This window comes from Trematomus bernacchii, unplaced genomic scaffold, assembly GCF_902827165.1.
Source record: "Trematomus bernacchii unplaced genomic scaffold, fTreBer1.1, whole genome shotgun sequence".
NCBI lineage: Eukaryota > Metazoa > Chordata > Actinopteri > Perciformes > Nototheniidae > Trematomus > Trematomus bernacchii.
In genome coordinates, this window is record NW_022987720.1 from 24,447,644 (window position 1) to 24,460,099 (window position 12,456).

The 12,456-nt window shown below is 39.0% G+C and overlaps 1 protein-coding gene across 1 annotated transcript; it reads left to right on the plus strand.

The window, feature by feature from the left end:
* Window positions 1–1,093: 1,093 nt before the first annotated feature.
* Window positions 1,094–10,954, plus strand: si:ch211-11k18.4. Its single transcript, XM_034142315.1, is given in 14 exon segments — window positions 1,094–1,377; window positions 1,999–2,110; window positions 2,374–2,467; window positions 2,668–2,722; window positions 4,218–4,358; window positions 5,511–5,650; window positions 5,652–5,672; window positions 6,026–6,124; window positions 6,272–6,417; window positions 7,138–7,309; window positions 7,395–7,507; window positions 8,142–8,175; window positions 8,177–8,227; window positions 10,112–10,954. Coding segments are annotated over 14 exon segments (1,356 nt in total). The 5' UTR covers window positions 1,094–1,259; the 3' UTR covers window positions 10,172–10,954.
* The last annotated feature ends 1,502 nt before the right edge of the window (window positions 10,955–12,456 follow it).

Consider the following 12,456-nt stretch of genomic DNA (forward strand, 5'->3'; position numbering starts at 1 on the left):
TTTGAAATTAGTTTCAGTGTTATGATTAATGTTATACATAAAGCCTTGCTTATTGTAATGTCTGTATATGGTTTGATGAGAAAATATACCCATAAGTGTCGACTTACTAAACATGCACTGAAAGTCTGTTTATTGTTTTTTAATTTGACTCACTTGAAATTGTAAATCAGTAAGAATGATTGGGTGGATTTGTTCATTTTTAGCTATAAAATATATGTGTCTAAGAAGTTGTTGCATTAGGAGCATTCATCTTTAATATTTATGCAAATCTTGAGATCTGATGCACTATTATTAATACAAATTATTTGATTTGTGTTTGATCTTAAGAGATCTTCCTCAATGTCTAATGTGTTTTTCTTCCCATTTAATGGCCGAATAAAATATATATTTGGTCAAATATTTGTTCATTGCTCCTTGTGTTTGTCTTATACTGATGAGTTGCTTGCCGTCTGCTGTGTGCATTGGGTCTGCTATTGGATGCAGGCCCAAGCACTCTCTAAAGACTACTTCTGTGCGATGGGTTGTTACATCTCCAATCATTTCCTAAATTGAGTGTAATGTTTTCCTCAATAGCCTTGAACTGCTTGAACCACACATTAATCTGTTAGTCTCCTCACACAGACAACAGCAAGCTATACTGCCTCATTACTGCAGTTATGTGAGAACAAATCAGTGAGACAGAAGATGGGAGGCAAATTAGTATTTTAAACTTATATAAACCATACACTGTATTTGCTCGGTGTCATCATTTATTAATATAAGTGTTTCCAGCTAGGCTCATGGCAGTACAGTAATGTGGATTTCATTTCAAGACAGCCTTTGTGGTGTGTAGTTCTTTATCTTATAGGCTACAGCTGCCTATACATTTATTTGTACTTTATTTAAGTGCATCAGACAGTCTTGTCAATTCTTCAAATATAGATATACCCTTAAACAGAGCTTGAATCTACACAATATTAAGTGTCGAACCTGTTTTCGCGTTTTATACTGTTTTTCGTTTCGTTAGCATATGTGGCTGTTAGTGGATTGACGCTACATACATTCAAATGGAGTAAACTACATAACCCAGAAGCCTTTGCGACAAAAGCCGTTCCATTCCATCTGAGGACGTGGCTAAGCTTACGTCTCAACCCCGTGTGTGTTAGCAGAGCAGACCGGGGCGATTCAAACAGGGCTAACCGGCTTTGTTCATAGCTAGCACAGAGAGTCATTTACTTCAACATTTATCTACAGAAGTGAGACATCCTCCCCGTGGTACAATGTCTGGGAAAATCAAGAACCGAAATGCCGCAAACGCAGAGGCGCTAACCGGTGGAGTGTCCTGCGATGAGCGTATCTTGCGGGACTGTCATCAACTGTACACGGATCCAGCCAGTGGTGAGTTGGTGACTATATTTGCTTGACTCAAACACTCACCTCACTGGAAATTGCTACAACTTTCACACATGTTTGAATAAAGTTAGTCTAGCAAGCTGTTTTGCTGACCAAGGGTTTGCTAGCTAACTTGCTGAGACGTTAAACCTGACACAGGGGGCTAACCATTAGCTAGCTATTAAGCAAGAAGTGTGGGATTTGATTCTCATCACGCGAGCTAACCAATGCTAGTTTTATTAGCCACGTATGGATAGCTGGCAATTAGAGTCAGCTACAAAATGACAACGGTTTAGCAGTGTGTGCTAGCTAGCTCTTAACATGCTAAGTTTGAATGGTGACAGTTCATTAGAGACCGTTCATTCAGGGCGTGATTTAGGGGCCACGCAAGGAATGATGGGTCCCCAGAAAAAGAATGAATGAATGAATGAATTGCATCTGATTTTTAAAATGCCATCCTAGTTTAAAATCCACTAAATAAAAATACTCCTGCTGAAGTGTGATGGGCCTTTCTCCAGCTCCTGTTCACTCCTGTAGCAGTCTTGCTCTTGACCTGAGAGCTGTCATAGCTCCAGTTTAACTTGATGAATACATCCTGGATTTGACAAAAGTCTGTTATTTTTTCAGGGTTGATCTCTGTTGCCGAAACTGTTGGTGTGAAGCTGCTGGCGCCCAGGAAAAAGATCACTGTGATGCTGATGGGCAACCACTCTGCTGGGAAAAGCTCCTTCATCAACTGGTGAATATGTTTGACTACAGTTTGTCTAATGTACATCACAGAGAGAAAATCACATTTCTCTACGCAACCCAATGAAACACAAGGAAATAAAAGCGTGAATCAGAAAATCACATGTTGAAAAGATTTAAAGCAACAGGTCTACATAGAACTCCAAGTTAAGTCTCTGCCTGTCCAGCTTTATTTGTTTCTGTTGCATTCTGGGACACCCCTCCTTGGCACAGCTTTGTAATCGTGACTGTTTCGTTTTGTCTTTTTTTTGTCAGGTATGTTGAAGAGCACATCCAGCGCACAGGAGTGGCCATTGAGACTCAAGGCTTCAGCTTTGTTACAAGTGGGCGCAAGAGAGAATCTCTCACAGTGAGTGCAACAGTACACAAACAAAAAAGCACCATTTATTGTAAAATAGCTTAATATGTTGCAACAACTGCTGTTTTATTGCAGTTTTTATTTCCTCATTTTAATTACGTGGAACTATTTCCAATGTAGTATTTCCGTTCTTCTTAAGGTCCTGATACCGGGTTCACATTCCCTACTAATGCAGTTCTGCTTTTCTTTAGGGAAATGCCACCCTTCATCTGTATCCACATTTCAAGCCTCTGCAAGAGTTCAAAGGTGAGATTTCAGCTCTTATCACAATCTGTCCCTGTTGATGATGCACTTTAACATAGTGCAGAAAAAACATGGTGTGTGTCTGGCAGCATCCATATACCCCTTGAAGTTTAAAAACAATAATCAAGCTCCCAGAATCACTAGATATTATATTATATTATAATAATAATTATATTATAATATTATAGACACATGCATTTCCAAACATTTGGTCTACCTATGTTGTATAATGTTGTTTCAAAGCTAAAAATAAAATTAGGTTTCTTTTACAGAAATAAATCTTGTTTCTCTTTTCAGACAAGGAAACATTTGATATCTGCAACGTTTTTACCTGTATTAGATTATGGTGATCTGCTATACATGAATGCCTCTGACCAGTGCCTAAAGAGCTTGGATACTGTGTACCATTGTGCCTTACGATTTATTACTGGATGTGGATATCGAGTACACCATTGCACTTTATATGCTGCTGCTAATTGGCCATCTTTGTCTGCTCGCAGACTTTCCCATTGGTTGGGTTTTATTTATACATCTCTGCTTGGGCTGGTTCCCTCCTACATTTGCACATATATGTGTCAAAGAGAAAGTCTATATGGCCTGCGCTCCCAAGATTGTATTCAGATGCTGGTTCCTACAGTGAGAACAAAACTGGGTAAAACAGCTTTTAAATATGCTGCCCCCACAGCTTGGAACAATGTTCAGAAGGAGCTGGAACTCTCAGATGTAATCACTATGGGGGAATTCAGGTCCATCTTAAAGGACAGAGAACACGACACCATTGGTAGATGTGAGCGCTCGTATATCCATAAATCGTTTTAAATGTTGCCAGTTTTTAATGATTTGTAATAGTTTGTTTTATTTCGCATATTGACTGGCTAATGTGCCATTTTATTTGTGTTTTACAGCTGTATTTGTCTGCCTGTCTTGTCTGTGTTTTCTCTGTTGTAACTTCGTTCATGCTGCCCTTCTTGGCCAGGTCACTCTTGGAAAGAGATTTTAATCTCGATGAGTCTTTTACCTGGTGAAATAAAGGATATATATCTTTTCGATGTACACACGGCATCTATTGCACGCCTGTCCGTCCTGGGAGAGGGATCCCTCCTCTGTTGCTCTCCCTGAGGTTTCTCCCATGTTTCCCTTTAAACTGTGGGGTTTTCTCTGGAAGTGTTTCCTTGTACGATGTGAGGGTCTAAGGACAGAGGGTGTCGTATTGTCATACTGATATTCTGTACAAACTGTGAAGTCCACTGAGACAAATGTAACATTTGTGAGATTGGGCTATATAAATAAACATTGATTTATTGATTGATGACTAGACTGACATGACTAGACCACGAACTTCATAGATTAAGTGTCATAACAGGATTAGCATGATGGAGCAAGACAAGAAAACTGCGACAGTGTTAAATGATCTGTATCAAATGTTAATAAAATTGTCATTGTTGGCTGTCCACCAGTTTTCACCCATCTTCTCTGCTCTTCTTGAATCTGTATCTAGGTGTTTCAGAGTACTTGAGCACAGAGATCTGCACGTCGCGACAGAAACGTTTCAGCCTGGTGACGTTTGTGGATTCACCGGGGCTGGTGGACGGTGATATGAAGTACCCCTTCGATGTGGACGAGGTTATCATGTGGCTCGGTGAGTAGCAACTATCTTACATATTGTCATACTGTAAAATAATACAAGATTTAAAGAAGTGACATTTGTTCACTCTGTGGTGTCTCCCCTTAAATTTAAATATTGGCCTAAAAAGTGTTTTTCTGCTACAGTATGTGTGTGCCATTTAGGGATGGGTATCGTTTGAAATTGATCGATTCCGGTTCTGCTTATCGATTCCCCGTTTCGATTCCAAAATTGTAAAAGAAAGAGGTCAAACGTTTAGATAACAAAACTATCTTTATTCTTTTAAGCTTTAACTGACATATTTACAAATAAAAAATATACATGCAATACAAATGTATTGCACAATAGCTGTGCTTTATTTTAACTGAGCTATGCCTGTGGCAAGCTATTAACTTGCCACAGGCATAGCACTGTGCCTTGTCTTTTTCTTTTTTAGTGTAGTGAAGCCTCACTTTAGATCTTTGGTGTTATGAAGTGACTGAGCTCGTGAACTGTCTGGGAGGGTGGGGGGAGCCTCGCTGCGGGGCAACTGTGGACCTCTGTCGCCTGTCAGCACAACTTACATGATGCCGTTTTTAAATTAAGGGCGGAGCCGGCCATCAACGGCCCGCTGACGACCGGCCGTTCTGTGATTCTCTAGAACACACAGATGCTCAGTCCGCCCTTACCCTGTATTCCACCGGGTCACCGTGGCGCAGACGGACCCGGTGGAATACAGGGTCTACCGCGTTTAGGAACCGTTAAGCAGAACTGAAATTGTGTATTTTGTATGGGTACCCGGTACCCGGCATTTTCTTATCGGTTCTCATCTGGAACCGAGTTTCGGTTCCCAACCCTAGTGCCATTAGCCATCTTTCCCCAGGTTATCTGCTTCTCTCACCATCTCCTTGGCAGGCAACTTAGATGTACTCAAAGCAAACTGTTAAAAGTCTTGTAATCATCTTTCAGGGAAATTATATTGTCACAGTATAATGAAACTGTGCCTAAAAAGCTTCACAAAACTGTTAAAAAAACTTTAAAGAATATAACTCACAACTTTTATCTTTGACATCTCACTTCCATTACCATGCTTTTCAATGAATAAATGTGACGCAATTCAATGTGTATTTGCGTCACATTCTTATATTACAATCAGTAAATAATGTTTATTCCCACTGTTCCTCTCAGGTGATGTCTGTGACCTGATCCTGGTCTTCTTTGACCCCATGGGTCAGGCTCTGTGCAAGCGCAGCCTCAACATTGTGGAGAAACTGAATGACAAACATGGAGACCGACTGCACTTCTACCTGAGCAAGGCTGACGAGGCCGGGGGGGGAATCGGACAGACAGGTATGCACTTAAAAGCTTGCATCATCTTTATTAGATTTTTGAAAAATACACTCATCTAGCAACCCATTTAGTAGAAGTTAAATAAGTAGTATCCACACGTTACAAAACATGCACTGATGTTGTCAGACTGAGCCCCCCCTGCAGGGATAATCACCTAAAATAGTCTATAAGGTCCTCTTCATGGTAAAGTGTGTGGGTGGTTTGAAGCTGCTGTTAAGTGTCTTACTAGTGCAGGCTTTAAAGTATATGAGAAGAGAACATGGACATTCACTTATTGTCCTTTTACCAGAGTTTCACTGAGAACTCTCTCCCTCTGACTTTTTGCTTTGTCTTCTTTTGTCTGCCTGTTGCAGAGAGTAATGATGCAGATTGTCCAGGAGCTCTGCAAGCGGCCGGGACTCAACAAGTGCGGTTTTGACATGCCCACAATCTACATTCCTAATCCAAATAAGGTAAGGGTTGCATTTTCATAGAGCTCTAGACGATTGCACCCTTTTTAGGCTCATGTTTTTGCTCCTTCAACTTGTTTTTCCATGTAATAATGAGATAATAATGTAAGCTTACTGACGGCTGCTAACTGTCTTTGTTCCTGCTCTCAGCCGAGTCGCTGTGTGAACCAGATCGAGGATGTTTGTCGCACCATCGAGAAAACCATCAACCAAACGGTCCAGAATACTCTGAACTCCCTGGAGAAGGACTGCGAGGTGATCAGCGAGGCCATCGCTGACACGCTCAGCAACGACAGGTAGGAACACTGTGTTACAGAAGGAAATATAGTTTGGGTAAAACGAATATGCAGAATTGTCGCAGCAGTAAACAATTAAGAACACAACATTAAACTTCATTGAATTTTATTGCGTGCAGGACCGAGGTGAGGCTACCTTCATTGTATATTTACAGTTGAATGAACTCCTATCTAGGCATGGGACCATATGAACATTCTTGACAATCCTGGAGAAAAAAACTGCCATTCATTATTCAAATTTGATTATCCCCATTTTCATTAAAATATGCTTAAAACTCTTGTTTGGCACTGAAACATACTAAAACTACACATTTGTATGCAGATAAGACTTGTATCTTAATTGGTGAGCATCTCTTTTTAGTTAAAAGAAACATACTTAAATAAGATAATCACCAATCACAGTTCCCCCTTCATAAATAAAGGGTAAATAAAAAAGGTAACATTACTTGAGTCTGGTTCTTAGTTATATTTTATCTGCTGTTTAAAAAAATATATATATTTATATTTCTTCTCAGTAGGACTCTCCGGTTGGCTATAATTTATTTTATGGAGAGAAAATCACTTTAACTCTTCACATTAGAATATTTTTTGAAATGTTGCTGTCCAAAGAGCTTAACATTTTTTATAAATCAAATCACCATCAATCATACCAATAAAACCTTCAAATTAAAAGCACATTTTAAAATGTTGATTGAATAACGTCGACCCTCCCCCTCTCAGGCAGGTCAGTGCCAGTAACCGGCGTGCGCGCTGTAAGAGCTGCTTCCTCACACTGCTAGGCTTCAGCGTGCCTCTGGCCGTGGTGGCGCTGCTGGTGCTGGGCATCCTCTCCAAGGAGCTGGTGGAGGTGGCCCTGGGCCCCGAGGGCACCGAGACCCTTGCTCTCTACCTGGTGAGTGCTCAGGCTTCAGTGTTATCTTGCACAGTCTACATGTAAAACAGTAAAGTCTGATTGTAGCGGCTCTCGTGATCCACAGGCTCCGGCTGTGAAACTGTTCGACACGTTGTCTGTGGAGCAGCAGCTGTACGGCGTGGGCGGGATGGTGCTGCTCTCCTTCCTCCTGCTCATCTTCGCACGCTACTTCTTCAGGTACCACAATAACGTCTGATAACAATAGGGCTCAATCTGCCGCTAGACTGATGCGTACTGTAAGGTTTTCATTCATTGTAATACTTTCATGAAAATACATACCCTTTTTTTCATCCTTCTTTCTCCAATCCACACATTGAAACCTTGGCAAACTTATATTAAAACTCAATATTTTTTTCAAGCAATAATTGCCAAATGTCCCCCTGTTTCATCTTCAGTCACTGCCTGTCTTTGTCTTGTGTTGTAAAAAAAAAAAAAAACCCTTTTTTTAAAGTTTCAAATATAACTTTTCTAACTTCTTTTGGACACAATGCATTTAAATTATTAATAAAACAATTATTATAATAAGTAACGATGGAAATGATGTTGGTTATATAGAACCCTTCTATCCGAGGTATTTTTATGTCTATACTTTTCTCTGTTCAATCCAAACACTGTTTTGTTCCAGCTGGTCCACTTTAATTTCCCCCTGTGGAATCCAGAGGGTAATCTATTTGAACATCTGCATGTGACTGGTCTCCCCCTGGACTTGCAACTTTGCCTTTATAAGGGGAAAAAGGGACTTTCATTTTCTCTCCAACTTCAGTTTGTTTGTTAATAAATAACTTATTAAATTCCTTTCAATCTTTTGCAGGACTCAACCAACTATGAGCGGCAAACAGAAGAGGGCAGCTGCAGGAGAAGCTGGAGTACGTTCAGGAGGTGGTCAAGACCAAAAAGGTATCATATCTGTGTGTGTGTGTGTTAGTGTTAATTTCGTTGACTAAAACTATGACGAAATATGTTCGTCAACGACCTTTTTTTTTCCATGACTAAAACGAGACGATGACGAGACGGCACCGACGCCAGTAAACAATAACTGTAACGAAATCAACATGCAATATCGTTGACGAAAAGTGACGAGACGAAAATGTAGTTTACTAAATAAAAACTATGCCAAAATCTCTCTTTACTTTCGTTGACGAAAAATGAGGAGACGAAATATTATGAAAAGATAACGTTACATCTCTGATAGTCAGTTTTTTTCCCAGCAGTTCCATTTCTGGTGCTGCGGCTGGGGCAGCAGCTGTGTGTCTGTGCTGCGCGCGGCGGTACATTTGAATTACACCGGGCTAGCGGTACATTTGAATTACACCGGGCCAGCGGCACTCTGTGAACTGTCAGGAAGACTCGGGTCTAACTCATGGTCTACCGTCTAACTAACCTTATTTAAGAGAAAATAAAATGGCAACAAAAGGGCCACCCCCCCCGGTCAGCGCGACGTGAGTGTCGAGTTGTGTACAGACTCGACGGGTAATAATGGATTATGACGGAGATGTTACGATCCTGTCCGTCAAAATGACTGACAACGGAAAATTCTAACGCCACCACTGCTTGGGAAAAAGAAACAAGGTGATATTTGGGCCCATTTTCGCTACAATGAGGCGGAGAAAAAAAGCGAATGCATTGTTTTATCAGAAGGGAAGCAATGTGGCCAAAACACAGCTGGTAAAAAACACCACAAACCTGACCAGATACTCTCTGCAAAGCTGCATTCTTAATCATTCAACCTGTGTTTTTCATCAAATAAGGACAAGATATAATCTTATTGTGAAATAAGTTTGACTAAAATGACAAATTATTGGTTTTGGCTAGACTAGTTTGACTGAAATGTTCTATATAATCTGATGACTAAAAAAGACTCAACCGTTTTCATTGACAAAAAGTAGACTAAAATAATTAGTTTTCTTTGACTAAAATAAGACTAAAATGCTCAGACTTTTAGTTGACTAAAACTTGACTAAATAAAAACAGGATGAAGGTGACTAAATATGACTAAACTAAAAAGGAAATTAAACACAGGACTAAGACTAAAACTAAATTTAAAAATAGCTGATGAAATTAACACTAGTAGTGTGTATGTGTGACTCAAATTATAAAGGAATGCGTTCCATTGAGGCATATCATGCGAGCCATTCCCTCATAGTCCTACATTCTGTAAACCATGCATATTCCTCTGTGTATTATCAAAGTTATAGTCCCAGGCTCCTACAACATGCAATATACTTAAGATATACAAATAAGTATAAATAGTGCAAGAAAATATTGCAAATGACACAATATGCATGTAAATGCAGAAATAAGTAAACTTTTTACAGGTTAAATAAAACACAATGTAAAATTAAATACTGTACAGTGGAATAAAATACTGCTTATTATAGTGTGTATAAATATGTGTTCTGTAACCAGATGTGTGTGTTCACAAGTGAGGGTAGGCACTTCACAGAGCTCAGACGTTTATCAGTATTATATTTTGCACATTTCTGTTCAAGGCAACCTCTTTTAAATCTGTACTTTTACTTTTATATTCTAAGATACTGCACATATTTAGGTTTTCGAGGAAATTGTCGTATTTTAATTGTGATTTCAGACAAAGGGGGTCAAAGAGGTACAAATAAAGACCTTTTTGAACATTAAAGGCATGTAAACATGTCAAAGTAGTGGCACAAAATACAAATATTAACCTGATGGCATAATATGTATTTTTAAACTTCATGGTGAACAAACTGATTATATTTCTGAAATGGCAGCAATGAGCTTAACTCTCTATTTTCTCCCCTCTAGAAAAAGCTGTATGATGAATACCTTCGCCAGAGTGTCAGCGATCAGGACATGGACATGTAAAGGAAAACCATTTCAGCATCCCCATACTGACGTTGGACCAAATGAAATGAAACCTTTTCAGCCAAGTCACTTTGATCGCTCCTCACTGTATCATGTTAAAGTGTGCAGATGTAACTTATAAGCACACGGTACTAACACCCATCACATGTCTGATGGGGAAGATGTTACGTCTGTCATCACTCTGAAACCACACCACCTGCAGATAACTAGTGTTGGAAATGAGCTCTTGTTACTGATCGCTTATTTGTTGTGAGCATTTCTATACATGTGCCTCTCCTCCAGTCAAAGGATTAATAGGCTTATACCACTTTAAGATATTTAAACATTTGCAAAACTATTTATAATATTTCTTTATCAGATTAATAGTATTTTGGTTAGAAGATGTATAGCACTTGTTTACATGAGTCGACTTTGTATGAGTTTTTTAAAACCATTACCAGCATTTTATACAGTACTGTGGGATCATGAAGAAACGGTGTTGGTATTATTCCACTTAGCATCCTGAATGTCTGTTAGTTACTTTGTAGAATATTCAATTATACGCACAACTGTTATTGAATTCAATGTCCAGGAATTCAACATTTTCCCCCTGATGAAACCAACTTTTTGTACTATTCTGTTCTACATTGTGACCATGCTTTAATTGCCAATGACTTGCATCATATACACTGTTCATAATAATAGATATTGATGAGGCTCTTTCTTGAGTCTCTGTTCTGTACTTGAGGTCTTTCAAACAAGAAATTAAACACATTTTGAGAACAATGCATTACATCTTTCCAATTGTTACACTGTTTTTTTGTTAATTCCTTGACTTTAAGGTCACATTGACATTTCTCAAGCCTAAAGATGATGTGTATCCTTGGCTTTTCTTTTCCTTGCCACACCCGGTTTCACTGACTGATAAAGCACAGACAGGATACATGCCCTCTCACTGTATATAGCAGATGTCTGAATGAAGAAATTAAAACGTGGCATCTACTGTAAGAGTGTCAGGGCTAGAAAGTCACAGTTTCAACCACAACCTGTAGATGTAAGGATTCGGCTGAAATCACAGCTTACTCTTTGAAGTTAAACATGTGTGGCTTCTTATTTGGTAAATTCAGTCATTCTAAAGTAGTGGTCTGTAGTTTTTATTTACTTAAAAGCAAACACAGGAAACTATAAACCTTGTCCATGCCTTTGTCCAGCAAAGGAAACAGGTGGTAACCGACTGCTGCCAATAAAATACAGTTTCCTTGTTTCAAGGTTAATATCACACTTGCTTTTTTAACATCTGAATTTTTTTACTTGCCAACGTTCAACAGATAAAGTTCATGAATCACTTAAATGGTCATTGGATTATGCAGCGACTCAGGAAAGTGGGGAATAACCACAAACTAAAACATAACTCCTTAATTAACTCATTAAAGTTAATGTTCCATTATATGAATCATTTGGCAGGATTTTAATAATGCACATACACTACACGGTAACCTTCCCTCTATAAAGGACAAGAGAGGACCTTATATCATATCAGCACGCTGTAGGAAAAGTGACCTACTTGTCAAAGCTGATAACAGCCAGTTTTGCACTTTACACTTTACACTAGGACAGTGAAGGACAAACTTTCCTGCAATAAGATTAAGCCTACAATGTTGATTTTGTTGTTGACTAAATAATGTGGGACGTTTTTTGTGTTGAAGCAACACAGGGATGACTATATGATGATTCTGATCAGCAGCTCCCTCCAAAGCTGTGCAGACACCAGCCTGTTAAAGTGGATCTAGCTTAACACTCTTTAAAATAAAGAATCCATGTCTGAATTACCTGAAGAATCTTCTATTTGATGTGAAAGTACCGATACACTGCCTTCACAACATTATTTTCCTTTTTAGAGAAAACTTTAGAATATCTTAAATTGGCTATAGAGGGAAAACCAAAGTAGATTGATTTATTGTGACCCGAATTGTTTCAAGCAATTTTTCTCTTGATTTTAAATGGTTTTTTCATACTTCAGGTAGCTGCGAAAGTTATACACTATTCCCAGTGTTTAAATAAGTTAAAATTAACATCTGCCTAAAATGTCACCATAGTATTGTTATTTCGAGAGGGGGAGGAAACTGCTATATTAGCAATTACTCACTCATTAATCAATCAATTTAAGACCACATTAAGGTGAGTAAATGCTAATTTAATGAGTTAAGTACCCCTTTATTACAAGAGTTTCACTCTTCCACTGCCTTTTTGTGACAGACAGCCAATAAAAAGCTCCAGTGACCTCCAGTGGTCAGCACACAGTGGAC